General features: G+C 37.3%; 1 protein-coding gene across 1 annotated transcript in view; it reads left to right on the forward strand.

Moving 5' to 3' along the window:
* The window catches only part of mgat4d.L (alpha-1,3-mannosyl-glycoprotein 4-beta-N-acetylglucosaminyltransferase D L homeolog), a 64,562-nt gene that overhangs the window by 31,473 nt on the left and 20,737 nt on the right, over window positions 1–12,352 (forward strand). The window contains exons 4-7 of the mRNA XM_018231673.2: window positions 5,371–5,504; window positions 6,842–6,888; window positions 9,600–9,713; window positions 11,654–11,729. Of these exons, the coding sequence (XP_018087162.1) occupies window positions 5,371–5,504; window positions 6,842–6,888; window positions 9,600–9,713; window positions 11,654–11,729 (371 nt within the window). The remainder of the gene's footprint in view (window positions 1–5,370; window positions 5,505–6,841; window positions 6,889–9,599; window positions 9,714–11,653; window positions 11,730–12,352) is intronic.

The raw sequence follows: 12,352 nt of genomic DNA on the forward strand, positions 1-12,352 counted from the left end.
ATTCTAAATGCTAAAATCTGAAGTTGCGTCCAGGGCGCCGAACGCTGGCGAAGTTGCCCTATCGTTACTGCAGCAAGCGAAGCGAAGTTGCGATATCGTATCCTCATTTGCATACGGCGGGAAGTTAAAGTTGAATGGACGTACTGTATATGTTGCAGCAAATACATTACATTACACAAGCCCGGGAAACCTTAATAAAAGAAAATAGAAAAGAAAAGAGTTATTATATTGCCCTACACATGAGCCCAGTGTATAGTTTATGTGCCATATGTTAGTAAATGTAGGGGGGAAGCCGGTTACACCAAAAAAAAATTACGCTCTTTTTCAGCCTAGCACTCTGAAAAAGGAAAAGATGCCAGCGTTTTTTGGGATTTAGAAACATTTTCAACAATTTTTTGAGGAACTCCTATCTACTCTATTGCACTTCATCTGGTCTGAGGTGGCGAAGGCAAGTCTGGCACAAGTTCAGTAAAATCCACATCAACAGGGAGCGAAGTACCGCTAGAGTCAAAGTTATTTCGCCCGCGTTAGTCACTTCGCCCTTTAGTAATTTGGCCCCTATGATTCTTAAAGATATTGGGGCAAATTCACTAACATTCGTAGTTTCGCCAGGCGCAACTTCGCCGCACTTCGCCAGGCGTAGTTTCGCCATCGCTCCGCAAATTCACTAAAATCCGAAGTTGCGCTCAGGGGTAGCGTAAGGTTGCGAAGATGTAAAGCGAAGTTACGCTAGCAAAGGCTAATTTGCATGCGGCGCGAAATTCAAATTTCAATGGAGGAATACGTATCAGCACTACAAATGCCTAGAAAACCTTCAAATCAGCAAATAAAATTTTTATTTTGCCCTACACATGTGCCCACTGTCTAGGTAAGTTGCCATGAGTCAGGAAATGTAGGGGGGAAGGAGGGGAAAATTTTCGATCTTTTTCAGCCTATCACCCATCATGTAGAAAACACACCAGCGTTTTTTGGGACTTAGAAAAAAATTTGACTTTTTTTGAAACAATCCCTATCTACTCTATTGCGCTTCGCCAGGTCTGAGGTGGCGAAGGAAGTCTACCGTAAAAGGTAGCGTTCAGTACACTGCACAAATTAGTGAATTTGCGTAGTTACGTCACTAGCGAAAATTCGCCTGGCGTAAGGGTGCGAAGTAACACTAGCGAAACTACGCCAGCGTTCGTTAGTGAATTTGCGCAGTAACGAAAATGCCAAACGCTAGCGAATTAACGCTATCGTTCGGCGCTTAGTGAATTTGCCCCATTATGTGTTGAATATTTTACCACTCGGTGACTGTTCTGCAGGAAAGTTAAACATATTACCTGTCCTTTGCTGTTTACGTTCTGACTACATGTATAGTTGCAACAATGTAGCAATATTTATCGTTCACAACTCAAGGGGTTGATCACTTTTTCAGTTCAGTTATTAGATTGCTCACCAGAAATAGAGACTTTTTTTCAATTATATTCTATTTTCTAGTTGTGATTTGTTTTTCTAATATTGTAGTATAAAGTTTCATTTTTCACCATATGTCTTTCTGAATCTAAAGCAACTTGGGGGGGAGGGGTCACCGACTCTGTAAATGGCTTTAAACTGATACATTGTTGATACATCCCTGCATTTAATTGTTAAAAAAATGGTATAATTGATACAATAGTTGCTAATATTCCACAGATGCTAAATATAGCAACTAATATAGCAAATTGTAACAGTTCTGAATCTGCAGCTGGATCACTGAGACCAATAGACAAAGATAGGAACATTAAAATTCAGTTAGGGAAAGAAAAAAAAAAGAAAAGGAATTGAAAAAGGACTTTATATCTCATGAACAATGTGAACAACAAACCTGAAAAGAGTTTGGAAGGCTAACAACCCCTTAACAGAGACTCCCGTTTCATATCTTGTATTTTCTATAAAGAAGAATCACTGGCATTGTCCAAATTAAAGTCTTTGTTGGAGTGAAACTGATTTTTGCTTCTTTACATGTTTTTAGAGCTAATAAACAGCTAATTTTTTATCTTGTACAGTGTATTATATAATCATTCAGTTTTGCGTACGTCTGCCATCACACAAAGTGGACTATACACTCTTTCTTCTTTCACAAATTTTCCATTTTTCATGGAGTCTGCATCAGCAATTTACAGAATTACACAAGTAACACCCATAATCTATTGGACCCTCTGCAGTCTGGTTGATGGCATGTGCACTCTACTGAGACTGCCTTGTGCAGAGTTACAAATCATCTTCAGGATGACAAAACCAGCCACTTTTCTAACTTAATCCTCCTTGATCTATCATCTACATTGGATGCAGTTGACCACTCCTTCCTGATGCAAATTTTGTATTTGCTGTGTATCCATAATCAAACTACATCCTGGCTCTCTTCTTAATTATAACAGAACCTCATCCCCAATTTCAGCCTCAGACACAAGGCTCTCTACTTGATCCGTTATTATTCTACAGTAGTGTCAACCACTGTTACCTGCAGCATTTAATATATTCCTATTTGCGTCTGTAAGTTACCCTCCCACTTAGATTGTAAGCTCTTGTATCTTTAATACTTAGCTCTTAATATTTAATGCAACTGTACTTTGTATTCATTATTGTAATGACCCCTGTTTGCTCTATTAAAGGGGTGGTTCACCTTTAAATTAACTTTGTCTGTTATAGAATGGCCAATTGTAAGCAGCTTTTCAATTGGTCTTCACTATATATTTTTTATAGTTTTTAAATTATTTGCCGCCTTCTGATTTTTTTCAGCTTTCAAATGGGGGTCACTGACCTCATCTAAAAACAAATGCTCTGTAAGGCTATAAATGTATTATTATTGCTACTTTTTATTACTCATCTTTCTATTTAACCCTCTCCTAATCATATACCAGTCTCTTATTCAATCAATGCATGGTTGCTAGGGTAGTTTGGAACCCAGAAACCAGATGGTGGAAATAGCAAACTGGAGAAATGCTGAATGAAACGCTAAATAACTCAAAAACCAGAAATAATAAAAAATGAAAACCAATTGCAAATTGTCTCCGAATATCACGCTCTACATCATACTAAAAGTTAACTCAAAGGGGAACAACCATTTTCATTTATTATTCAACAGTACAGTGCTGCGTACATAAGAAGTGCTATATAAATAAAAACACTGTTTTTTTCATCTATTCTTTATATATTTCTTAGGCTTTTTCAAAGGAATGTATAGCCAACATTTTGTCAGACTGTATGCCAATGTTTCACACATAATCTTTATATATAATCAGAATTATATACTCGTTCTCTTTGAGATTTCAATCCAACTTTTGAAACACCAAACATAACTCACAACTAAAAGGTAGGGAAGAGGTAAAAAGTGTGTGCGCATTTGAGGACTGGGGTTGAAATAACTAGTGAGCTCTCTCTGTTGGAATATTTTTATAATTTGAAGTAACACACCTCTTTATTTTGCTAACTGGGTTATGCGTGTATGTTTAAGGGTCTTGTTAACTGGTGAAATACATTAGCTATGGCTTCTATGCTTGCTTTGATATATTCATGAATGAATGTCCTTGTAGTTAGCATGGTCCTGGGAAACTGGCTGAACAAGCAAGTGTACTGTTCTAATTTTCTAGGTGTGGCAAATGCTAAACTTCTGAGATTTATACTATAAGGAAGCACTTGCCAGAATGACAAAGAAGTCTCCTTGTGCAGGGCATAGTGTGGTATAACATGCAGTTACTTGCATTGCAATGCGCAATGTTTTTCAAGTATGCGGGGGAAAAAAAATTTCTACACAGAACAAACAAAGCAAGAATTCCAGACCCTCAATGAACTTCATGAATATTTTAATACTGTTCATATCAGTGGCATTATTAGCCTTTCAAAGAAACATAGATTATTTAATTGTACTTAATATGGGGGGTGATTTTAAATATCATTTTTTAATACAACAACTTTTGAGCAACTTTGCTGTTTGCTCTACATTTGTTGTCATTGCTTCTGTTGATTGACAGATCAGCAAGTGCATTTCAGGTCTCTAGTAGGACAAGGTCAAAACACCCGCTGATGGGCACCATGCATAACCCCCTTCCAGAAAGAAAGCATCTTTCATGTGTTTCAACTCATTATCCTTATTGTGCATTTTGTGAGTGAATTTCTGTAGCCATAAGCAATTTTGCCATTTGGTTCTTAGACTTAAGCTGACCATACACAGCTAATATAAGCTGCCCAAAAGGTCAGGTTTAAAAATCCTGTAAGGTGAGGACCGTCAGGATCTTTATTTGGTTCTTGCCCAAAGGGTCTTGGTAGAATCTGGACCTTGGCCCAGCTCATAGGTGATCCATAAGTTCGATAAGGTCAGCTTTACAATGACAAACATCTAACAAATCATTCTGTGATCCTTTTATGTTTGATCTGTCCATACTGAAGATTTCATCAAAGGAAGCCAGATTCAGCGAGAGTGTGTCAATATATTATATTATCCTTTGCACCTCCATGTTTCTTTCCTTTCCCAGGTGCCTGTAGTGCAGAAGTAGAAGCTTCACTTTGAGAAAGGCTAGAGCGCTAGCCAAAACATTAGTAGTTTTCTTGATCCAATAAACACTTGAAAATTTCTTTTAAGATCTGTGAGTGCAAGCTTCATCCGTTGCTATATCTCTACTTTTTGGGCTTTTTGCACCCAGGCAAAATCGACCATGTGACGAGCTGAGCTGGCTTCCAGAACCTTATATATATATATATATATATATATATATATATATATATATATATATATATATATATATATATATATATATATATATATATATATATAACAATATTTGTGGTACCTCCTCTTCTTCAGTTGATGCAGACTGTAGTATGTATGTGCTGATATTGAAGGGGGGGTGCCATTGGAAGCCTAGAGCTAAGGGCAGCACCAGACTGAAATATATCTCTGATGGTGGAACTGCATAACAGACCAGGTTAAAAACAATGGCTCCTTTCACTGGGGGTTGCTTAACTTATTGGCACCCTAGTTAATCAGGCCTTCCTTGTTTACATGCAAACAATATGTCAGTAGATACACTGGTAGAGAAAACATCATGTGTGACATGGCCCTTATAGAAATAAGCTGTTAACATCAGACTGGTTTTGTCTGACCAAACTAGACCCAAGCCTGTAATATGAACAAAACATGTATGGATCCACAAGGTAAGGGTTTTTTTTTTATTTTTATTTTTTAAATCAAGGGTTTTGCTGTTATTGTTAAGAAGTTGTTATTAAATACTTGTCTTTGTTTATAATGTGAGATTTGGTCACTGATAATATTTAGTTGCAGTATGAAGTTATTACATTTACATCACAAATATATATATTTTTTCTTTATATTTCTATATAATTTTTCTTTTACAGTTTCCATTGTGTTTGGCATACCCACAGTGAAGCGAGACAAACAGAGCTACCTGATGGATACTTTGAATTCAATTTTCTCAGAGCTGACTGCAAATGAAAAGAGAGATTGTGTTGTGGTTGTTTTTATCGCAGAGGTAAGGGACTGGAGGTAGAGAAACACAACTGCCTAAATAGCATCTAAAGCAAATATTAACTTGTAAATGCTTGCCAGGCAGTCCTGTTTCATGCTTTAAAGGTATTGTTTCCAAACATTTTTTTCAGTTCACTGTTCACCAGATATAAATACTTTTTTTCAGTTGCTGTCCATGTGTCTGCATTGTTTTTCCAAAGTTTAAGTTTAAAGGTTATTGTTCGTGTCTCTGGTGTGTCTGACAACTCCGTGATCCAGTTTAGCTACATTAGTTGATACATTTCTCAGCAGTACCTGTGGAATATTAGCAACTATTGTATCAATTCTAACAGCTGCCTTTAATGAAACGCAGGGATTATGCTCAGCAGGGCCAAAGATAAGAAATGTATCAACTAATTTATCAATTTAGAACAGGTTAGAGCCAGTGATCCCCCTGCCAGTGCTGCTTCAGAAAGACATATGGTGAAGAATTAAACTTTAAAGTGCACCTATCACAGCCAAAATCAAAAACATATTAGCATAACACATATTAATACATCTGACCAGTACTACCTATAAACGTTCAATTAAACTACTACAGTTTTTTGAAAACAAAAAAAAAAAAAAACAGCAGTTCCCTTACTTTGTCAAATGGGTTCTTTCACTTAGAGAGTCCATACTGTCACTATAACATGCAAATTAGTTCACAAGCATGCTCAGATTATAACACTGTTCTGAGTATTCTACCTGCCTAGCTTTAGTAAACTTTAGTAAACTTTTTAGTAGCTTTTTGGCTGATTTGAAAATAGCTTAGCAGGGTTTCTAGGTAACCATTGCATTTCAACTGAGCTTGTGTTAGATTTCATAGCTGCAGTTGGCTGGGAAGATATAGGTAGGAGGAAGCAGTGAAATTCAAGATGCCTGCCTCAGATAGAGATTTTGCTGGTAAGCTGATGATTTACATTATACAAACAATAACTGTTTTAAAAATCTGATTTATTGAACTTTCACATAGTGTCTTTACTTAGTAAATGGTTTTAGTTATGATTGGTGCCCTTTAATATTAGAAAAAGAGTCACACATACAAAATATTTCTGGTGAATTGTCTGAACACAACTGAACTGAAAAAAGGTGTCAGAAGGTGAACAACCCCTTTAAGCCAATCGGGGGGAGGGCCCAGTACTGGATCACCGGGTGTGTCTGATGGGATTGGGAATGAATCCTTTAGTTTTTACTTTGTTTACATTAACAGCACAATTTGCACACTTTGCTTGATTTACCAGTTCATTTCAATCTGTAATACTTGGTAACAAATTATTTTGTGTAAAACCACAACATGCAAATATTTGTGTTCTGTTTCAGGTTAACCACGACTATGTCAACGCCTTAGCTAATGCTATTAAAAACAAGTAAGTGCTATCTACATCTCCACTTCTCTTTTTTTAATTCCCTTTAAAGGGATTGTCAAGATTTTTAGGGTGTAGTTTTTATTTCTAAATCACACTGTTTAGTGTAAGTGTTCTCTACGTCTCGCACTGAAATCCATTTCTCAAAAGAGCAAACAGATTTTTTTATATTCAATTTTGAAATCTGACATGGGGCTAGACATTTTGTCAATTTCCCAGCTGCCCCCAGTCATGTGACTTGTGCCTGCACTTTAGGAGAGAAATGCTTTCTGGCAGGCTGCTGTTTTTCCTTCTCAATGTAACTGAATATGTCTCAGTGGGACATGGGTTTTTACTATTGAGTGTTGTTGTTAGATCTACCAGGCAGCTGTTATCTTGTGTTAGGGAGCTGCTATCTGGTTACCTTCCCATTGTTCTGTTTGGCTGCTGGGGGGCGAAGGGAGGGGGGTGATATCACTCCAACTTGCAGTACGGCAGTAAAGAGTGATTGAAGTTTATCAGAGCATAAGTCACATGACTTGGCGCAGCTGGGAAATTGACAATATGTCTAGCCCCATGTCAGATTTCAAAATTGAATATAAAAAAATCTGTTTGCTGTTTTGAGAAATGGATTTCAGTGCAGAATTCTGCTGGAGCAGTACTATTAAAGGACCAGTAACATAAAAAAAAATGTTTAAAAATTCGTTAGAGCACAACAAAAAATGAACACAGAGAGACAAATGAAACTTTTAAATAGCAAAGACTTTATTAAGAAATAACTTACAGAAAGTCCACTTCCTGTCCTCTTCAGAAAAGGCGACCATCCACACTGCAGCGATCGATTTCTCCCCCTTGGCTATTCACTGACGTCTTCCTCCCGGCGTCCAGCAGAAGCAGTGTCTGTCACAGGCTCTTCTCTCCTTCACCGTAGATCGGCTTCCCTCCTCCACTCTCCTCACCTCCCTCTCTGTCTTCCCTGCTCTCCTACTCTCAGAGAGAGACATGCGGCGCCTGGTTACATTCCAGTTATAGGCAGAACAGAAAGCCGCAGGTTACTTACAGGCGTCCAGCAGCAACAGTGTCAGAGGCTCTCCTTTACCGTGCATCGGCTTCCCTCCTCCGTGACATGGGCAAGTTTTATAACTGGGGTAGACTCTTCAGCAAAGGCCTTTCCTACGCAGGAATATTCCAAATGTGAGCAAGCAGCCAACGAGAGCAGTGAGCGATCCTTGTCTGTGCCCTCCACTCCCACGTGGGAACTGGCCTGGGATTAACCCTATCGCTGCTAACTGATCAGGATCCCTCAGCAGGCGCCACTTCTGATGGTTCTTCAGACGTCTTTTGTAAGAGGGAGGTGAGGAGAGCGGAGGAGGGAAGCCGATCTACTTTGAAGGAGAGAAGAGCCTGTGACAGACACTGCTGCTGCTGGATGCCGGGAGGAAGATGTCAGTGAATGGCCAGGGAGGATAAATCGATCGCTGCAGTGTGGATGGTCGCATTTTCTGAAGAGGACAGGAAGTGGACTTTCTGTAAGTTATTTCTTAATAAAGTCTTTGCTATTTAAAAGTTTCATTTGTCTTGGTGTTAATTTTTTGTTGTGGTCTAACGAATTTTTAAACCTTTTTTTTTTATGTTACTGGTCCTTTAACTGATTCATTTTGAAAAAAAAATTTCCATGACAGTATCCCTTTAAAGAGTGATTGAAATTAATCAGAGCAGAAGTCACATGATTGAAGGCTCCTGGGAAACTAACAACATGACTAGCCACATGTCAGAATGAAATATTAAAAAATCTGTTTGCTCTTTTTAAAAACAACTTTTAGTGCAGAATTCTGCTGAAGCAGAATTATTAACTTATACATTTTGAAAGAAACATGTTTTTCAGCAACAGAATCCCTTGGGTTGTTGGGCGTATCATTAAAGCTAGAAAATGAATTATATATTTGTTTATACATTAAATAGAGAAGTTAATAAGGAAGGAAAGGGGGGGGGGATATGAGAGGGATATTGCTTTATAAATACTGCTTCCTGTGTCTGTTTATTACATTTCAGCTGTTCCTAAAATATGTACGAATAGAAGAATTTAGCTTAAAATCTACTTTAAACTGTAAGAATGATAAAAACACTGAGGAGTTGTTGTTGTTATGTGCATATTAAGCTATGGCAGTTTGGCAATTTGTAGCCCAGCATTTAAATTGACAGCACAGTACACATGCAAATTTATTGTACATCTTATTTGTGAAGCTCCATTTTCACTGACCCTCTTGGCCTATCCATTTGTTAATTGTGAATAAAACATACAGTATATCCATGGTCTGCATGTCAGTGGTGCCTAGCCAAGTATACATGGACTTGTCTGTAACCGTGTGAACAGGTGACATTCAGGGTCCTGGTGCAGCCAGATCAGACATCAGCAATGATTTACAGAACCCAGTCCATTTTTAATTAATTGTGTATTTGAGAGTTGTATGTGGAAACCTCTGCCATGTTTGGGCACAGGGTAATCATTCAGGGAATAAGTCAGAAATCAATTTCATTAAGATCCTATAGGTTGAGAGGCCCTGCATTAGACACATTCAAAGTAGAAAAATGAAATAAAATAATGAGGTTATGTAATTCAAGGGGCAAAGTTTGCTACTGTTCTAATAACCTTTAGTAACCAGCAGCACCTGGACAAACACTGTGTCTTTCATTACATACTTTTAAATCGTAACGGTGTTACTTTTTGCTTACAGTTTTCCTCAAGAGATTGAATCTGGCGTCCTAGAGATTGTCTCTCCTCCTGTGAACTATTACCCTGATTTATCTAATATCAAGGAAACCTTTGGTGATTCTAAAGAAAGAGTAAGGTACTATACTGCTTCCAACTGGGCAATTTTTCAACCAAATGCAGTTTTTGCTGTTTGAAATACTGATACAGTCGAAGGAAATTAAACAATTGTGCTAGAGTTGGCGGAAGATTAATTTCATTCATGAAATGGAAGGTTGCTTTAGTGATATAGATCAAAATGACTGACTATGTCAGCCAAAATCATCTCTGATCGAAAAACGATCAATTTTACTGACATTTAAGTCAGTCTCCATGACATTTCATACATGAAACACATTATGGTTATTAAAATATGCTTGTGGGTATCTGTTCAAATGCATTTTTAAAAGCAAGGGTTTTTAGTTACAAAATTATGATCATAAAATTAGCCATCAGACCCACGTCAAAGTAAACCCGATACGATGGTTCTGCTTACCTATACACAACCAAACCTTCAAGCACGGCTTTTCCTTGCATGTCCCATCCAGACGTTTAGTACAACTAGAACATTCATACAGTAGGAAAAAGTCCAAGTAGATATCACTGCAAAGTGTGTTTATTGATACTTGGTTTACATGTGGATGGTCATAAATATTTACAGCTGGTCATATCTTCCAAAGTCTGGCACCTCCCTGTATAGCAGCATTTATTGGGAAAAAGTGTCTCCCGACCTGGGCATTGGCCTTGTTTACAGGCTTGATCGTTCCCCACCATTAGCTTTTATAAAGAGAGAGAGATTGCCAACACCAAAGCATTGGTTTCACAGGCATAGTCCTTCCCCCGCTTGTGGCTTTCTCTTTTTGAAGGAGAAAGGTCACTCAGACCAACACCCATTTTTAAAGGCAGAAGACCATTACAGGGATGGGAGTAAGGGTACACAACCACATGGAAGTTTGTAAAACCAACGGTAGTCCTGGCCAAGTCTCTCCTTAGTAAAGCTGTCAGGGAAGGACCAAGCCTGTGACTGAGACCAATAGGTCAGGATATACTTTTTACTGGGGATGCACCGAATCCAGGATTCAGTTCAGGATTTTGCCTTTTTCGGCAGGATTCAGATTCGAATCCTTCTGCCCAGCCGAACCGAATCCTAATTTGCATATGTAAATTAGGGGCGGGGAGGGAAATTGCGTGACTTTCTGTAACAAAACAAGGAATTAAAATATGTTTTCCCCTTCCCACCCCTAATTTGCATATGCAAATTATTATTCGATTTGGCCGAATCCCGAACCGGATCCTGGATGCGGGGCATCGATAACCAAAAGCATGTGTGGTTTTATCCCAATACCCTAAACTTCCATTTGCAGGCAAGGTATTGGTCAAAATTAGTTGGGTATTTAATATTATTGAATAAAAAAAATACAAGTCAAAATCAAATTATTATATGCAGAACAAATCTAGTCTGTGATATTAACAGACTTGAGGTTTTGTAAATCATTCTTGTATTCAAGATCAATTAGAAAAAACTTAAAGGGGTTTGTATGTAATTAAAAGGCTATTTTTATGTATATCTAATAGCAGTGAACGGTTAATAACACACAATGTAAAAGCAACAGTTTGTGGCACAGGGTAAATTCCTTATCTCCAGATGCATACCATAAGGAAATTACAATAACAGAAATGCATTCTGTTTTTTCTGTAAGATTCTTTCCTGTTGAAGGGTTACAGTTATCCTCAAAAACTTTTTTTTTACAACATGCAGCCCAAACCTGTTGCACTGCAACAAACTAGGATCACAAAGGGAGCTAATTTCAGTTGCAGTCTGAAATTTAACACACAGATCTAGGATATAAGTGGTCATTTAACTTTTTATGTGTCCAATGAAAAAAGGTTGGTGAAAATGGAATTCTAATCCTATGTATAAGGTGTAGTGCTATAGAGAAATAATAGATCATTTTATTCCAAAATAATTTAGACTAGTGATAAGCATATTAGAATATTTGCTAAGGTGAACTTTTTTATAAGACTTTTATTTTTGTACAGGTGGCGTACAAAGCAGAACTTGGACTACAGTTTCCTCATGTTATATGCTCAGCCAAAGGGAACTTATTATTTACAGGTATTGTGAGTTAATTTGGTAATTATTTATTTATTAAAATATTATATTATTAATATGCTACCTGTAATTAAGGCCTTGTAATTAGAAAACAGATGGGCAGTGATTTATTAAAGGTCGAGTTGTGTTTTCTCCAAAGAATTTCAGTTTTTTGAGGGTAGTTTCACTAAAAAACTCAAAATGTTCAGTGGGCGGGGGGACTCCACAACATGATAAATTCGAGTTTTTTAGCCTATAAACTCGATAAATTTGAGGTACTGCAGTTTTTTACGTTCAGGTTTTTTCATAAATAGGCATTTGAGTTGCGAGTTTAGTCAAGGTAGAAAAAACCTCATAAATTCGACCTTATAAAAAATAAATAACCCTTCAGACCAGAGACTTGCGGAGCAAAAACAATTTAAATATTTCAAAAACTTTACTAACTGCAACCTGTCTCAGAATGCTATTGTCTACATCATAATAATCAAGGTAATTTTAAGGTGTACTGTACCTTTAATCTTTGTACTATTATATAATTACTTAATATTTTCTGAATAAATACATTTGCCAATCCTTCACTGACTAAAATTGTAGTAATTCTTTAGAATGATATGCAGCCTCTCATTGAATGCTACATTATCATGCAA

This window comes from Xenopus laevis, chromosome 1L (genome assembly GCF_017654675.1).
Source record: "Xenopus laevis strain J_2021 chromosome 1L, Xenopus_laevis_v10.1, whole genome shotgun sequence".
Classification (NCBI taxonomy): Eukaryota; Metazoa; Chordata; class Amphibia; order Anura; family Pipidae; genus Xenopus; species Xenopus laevis.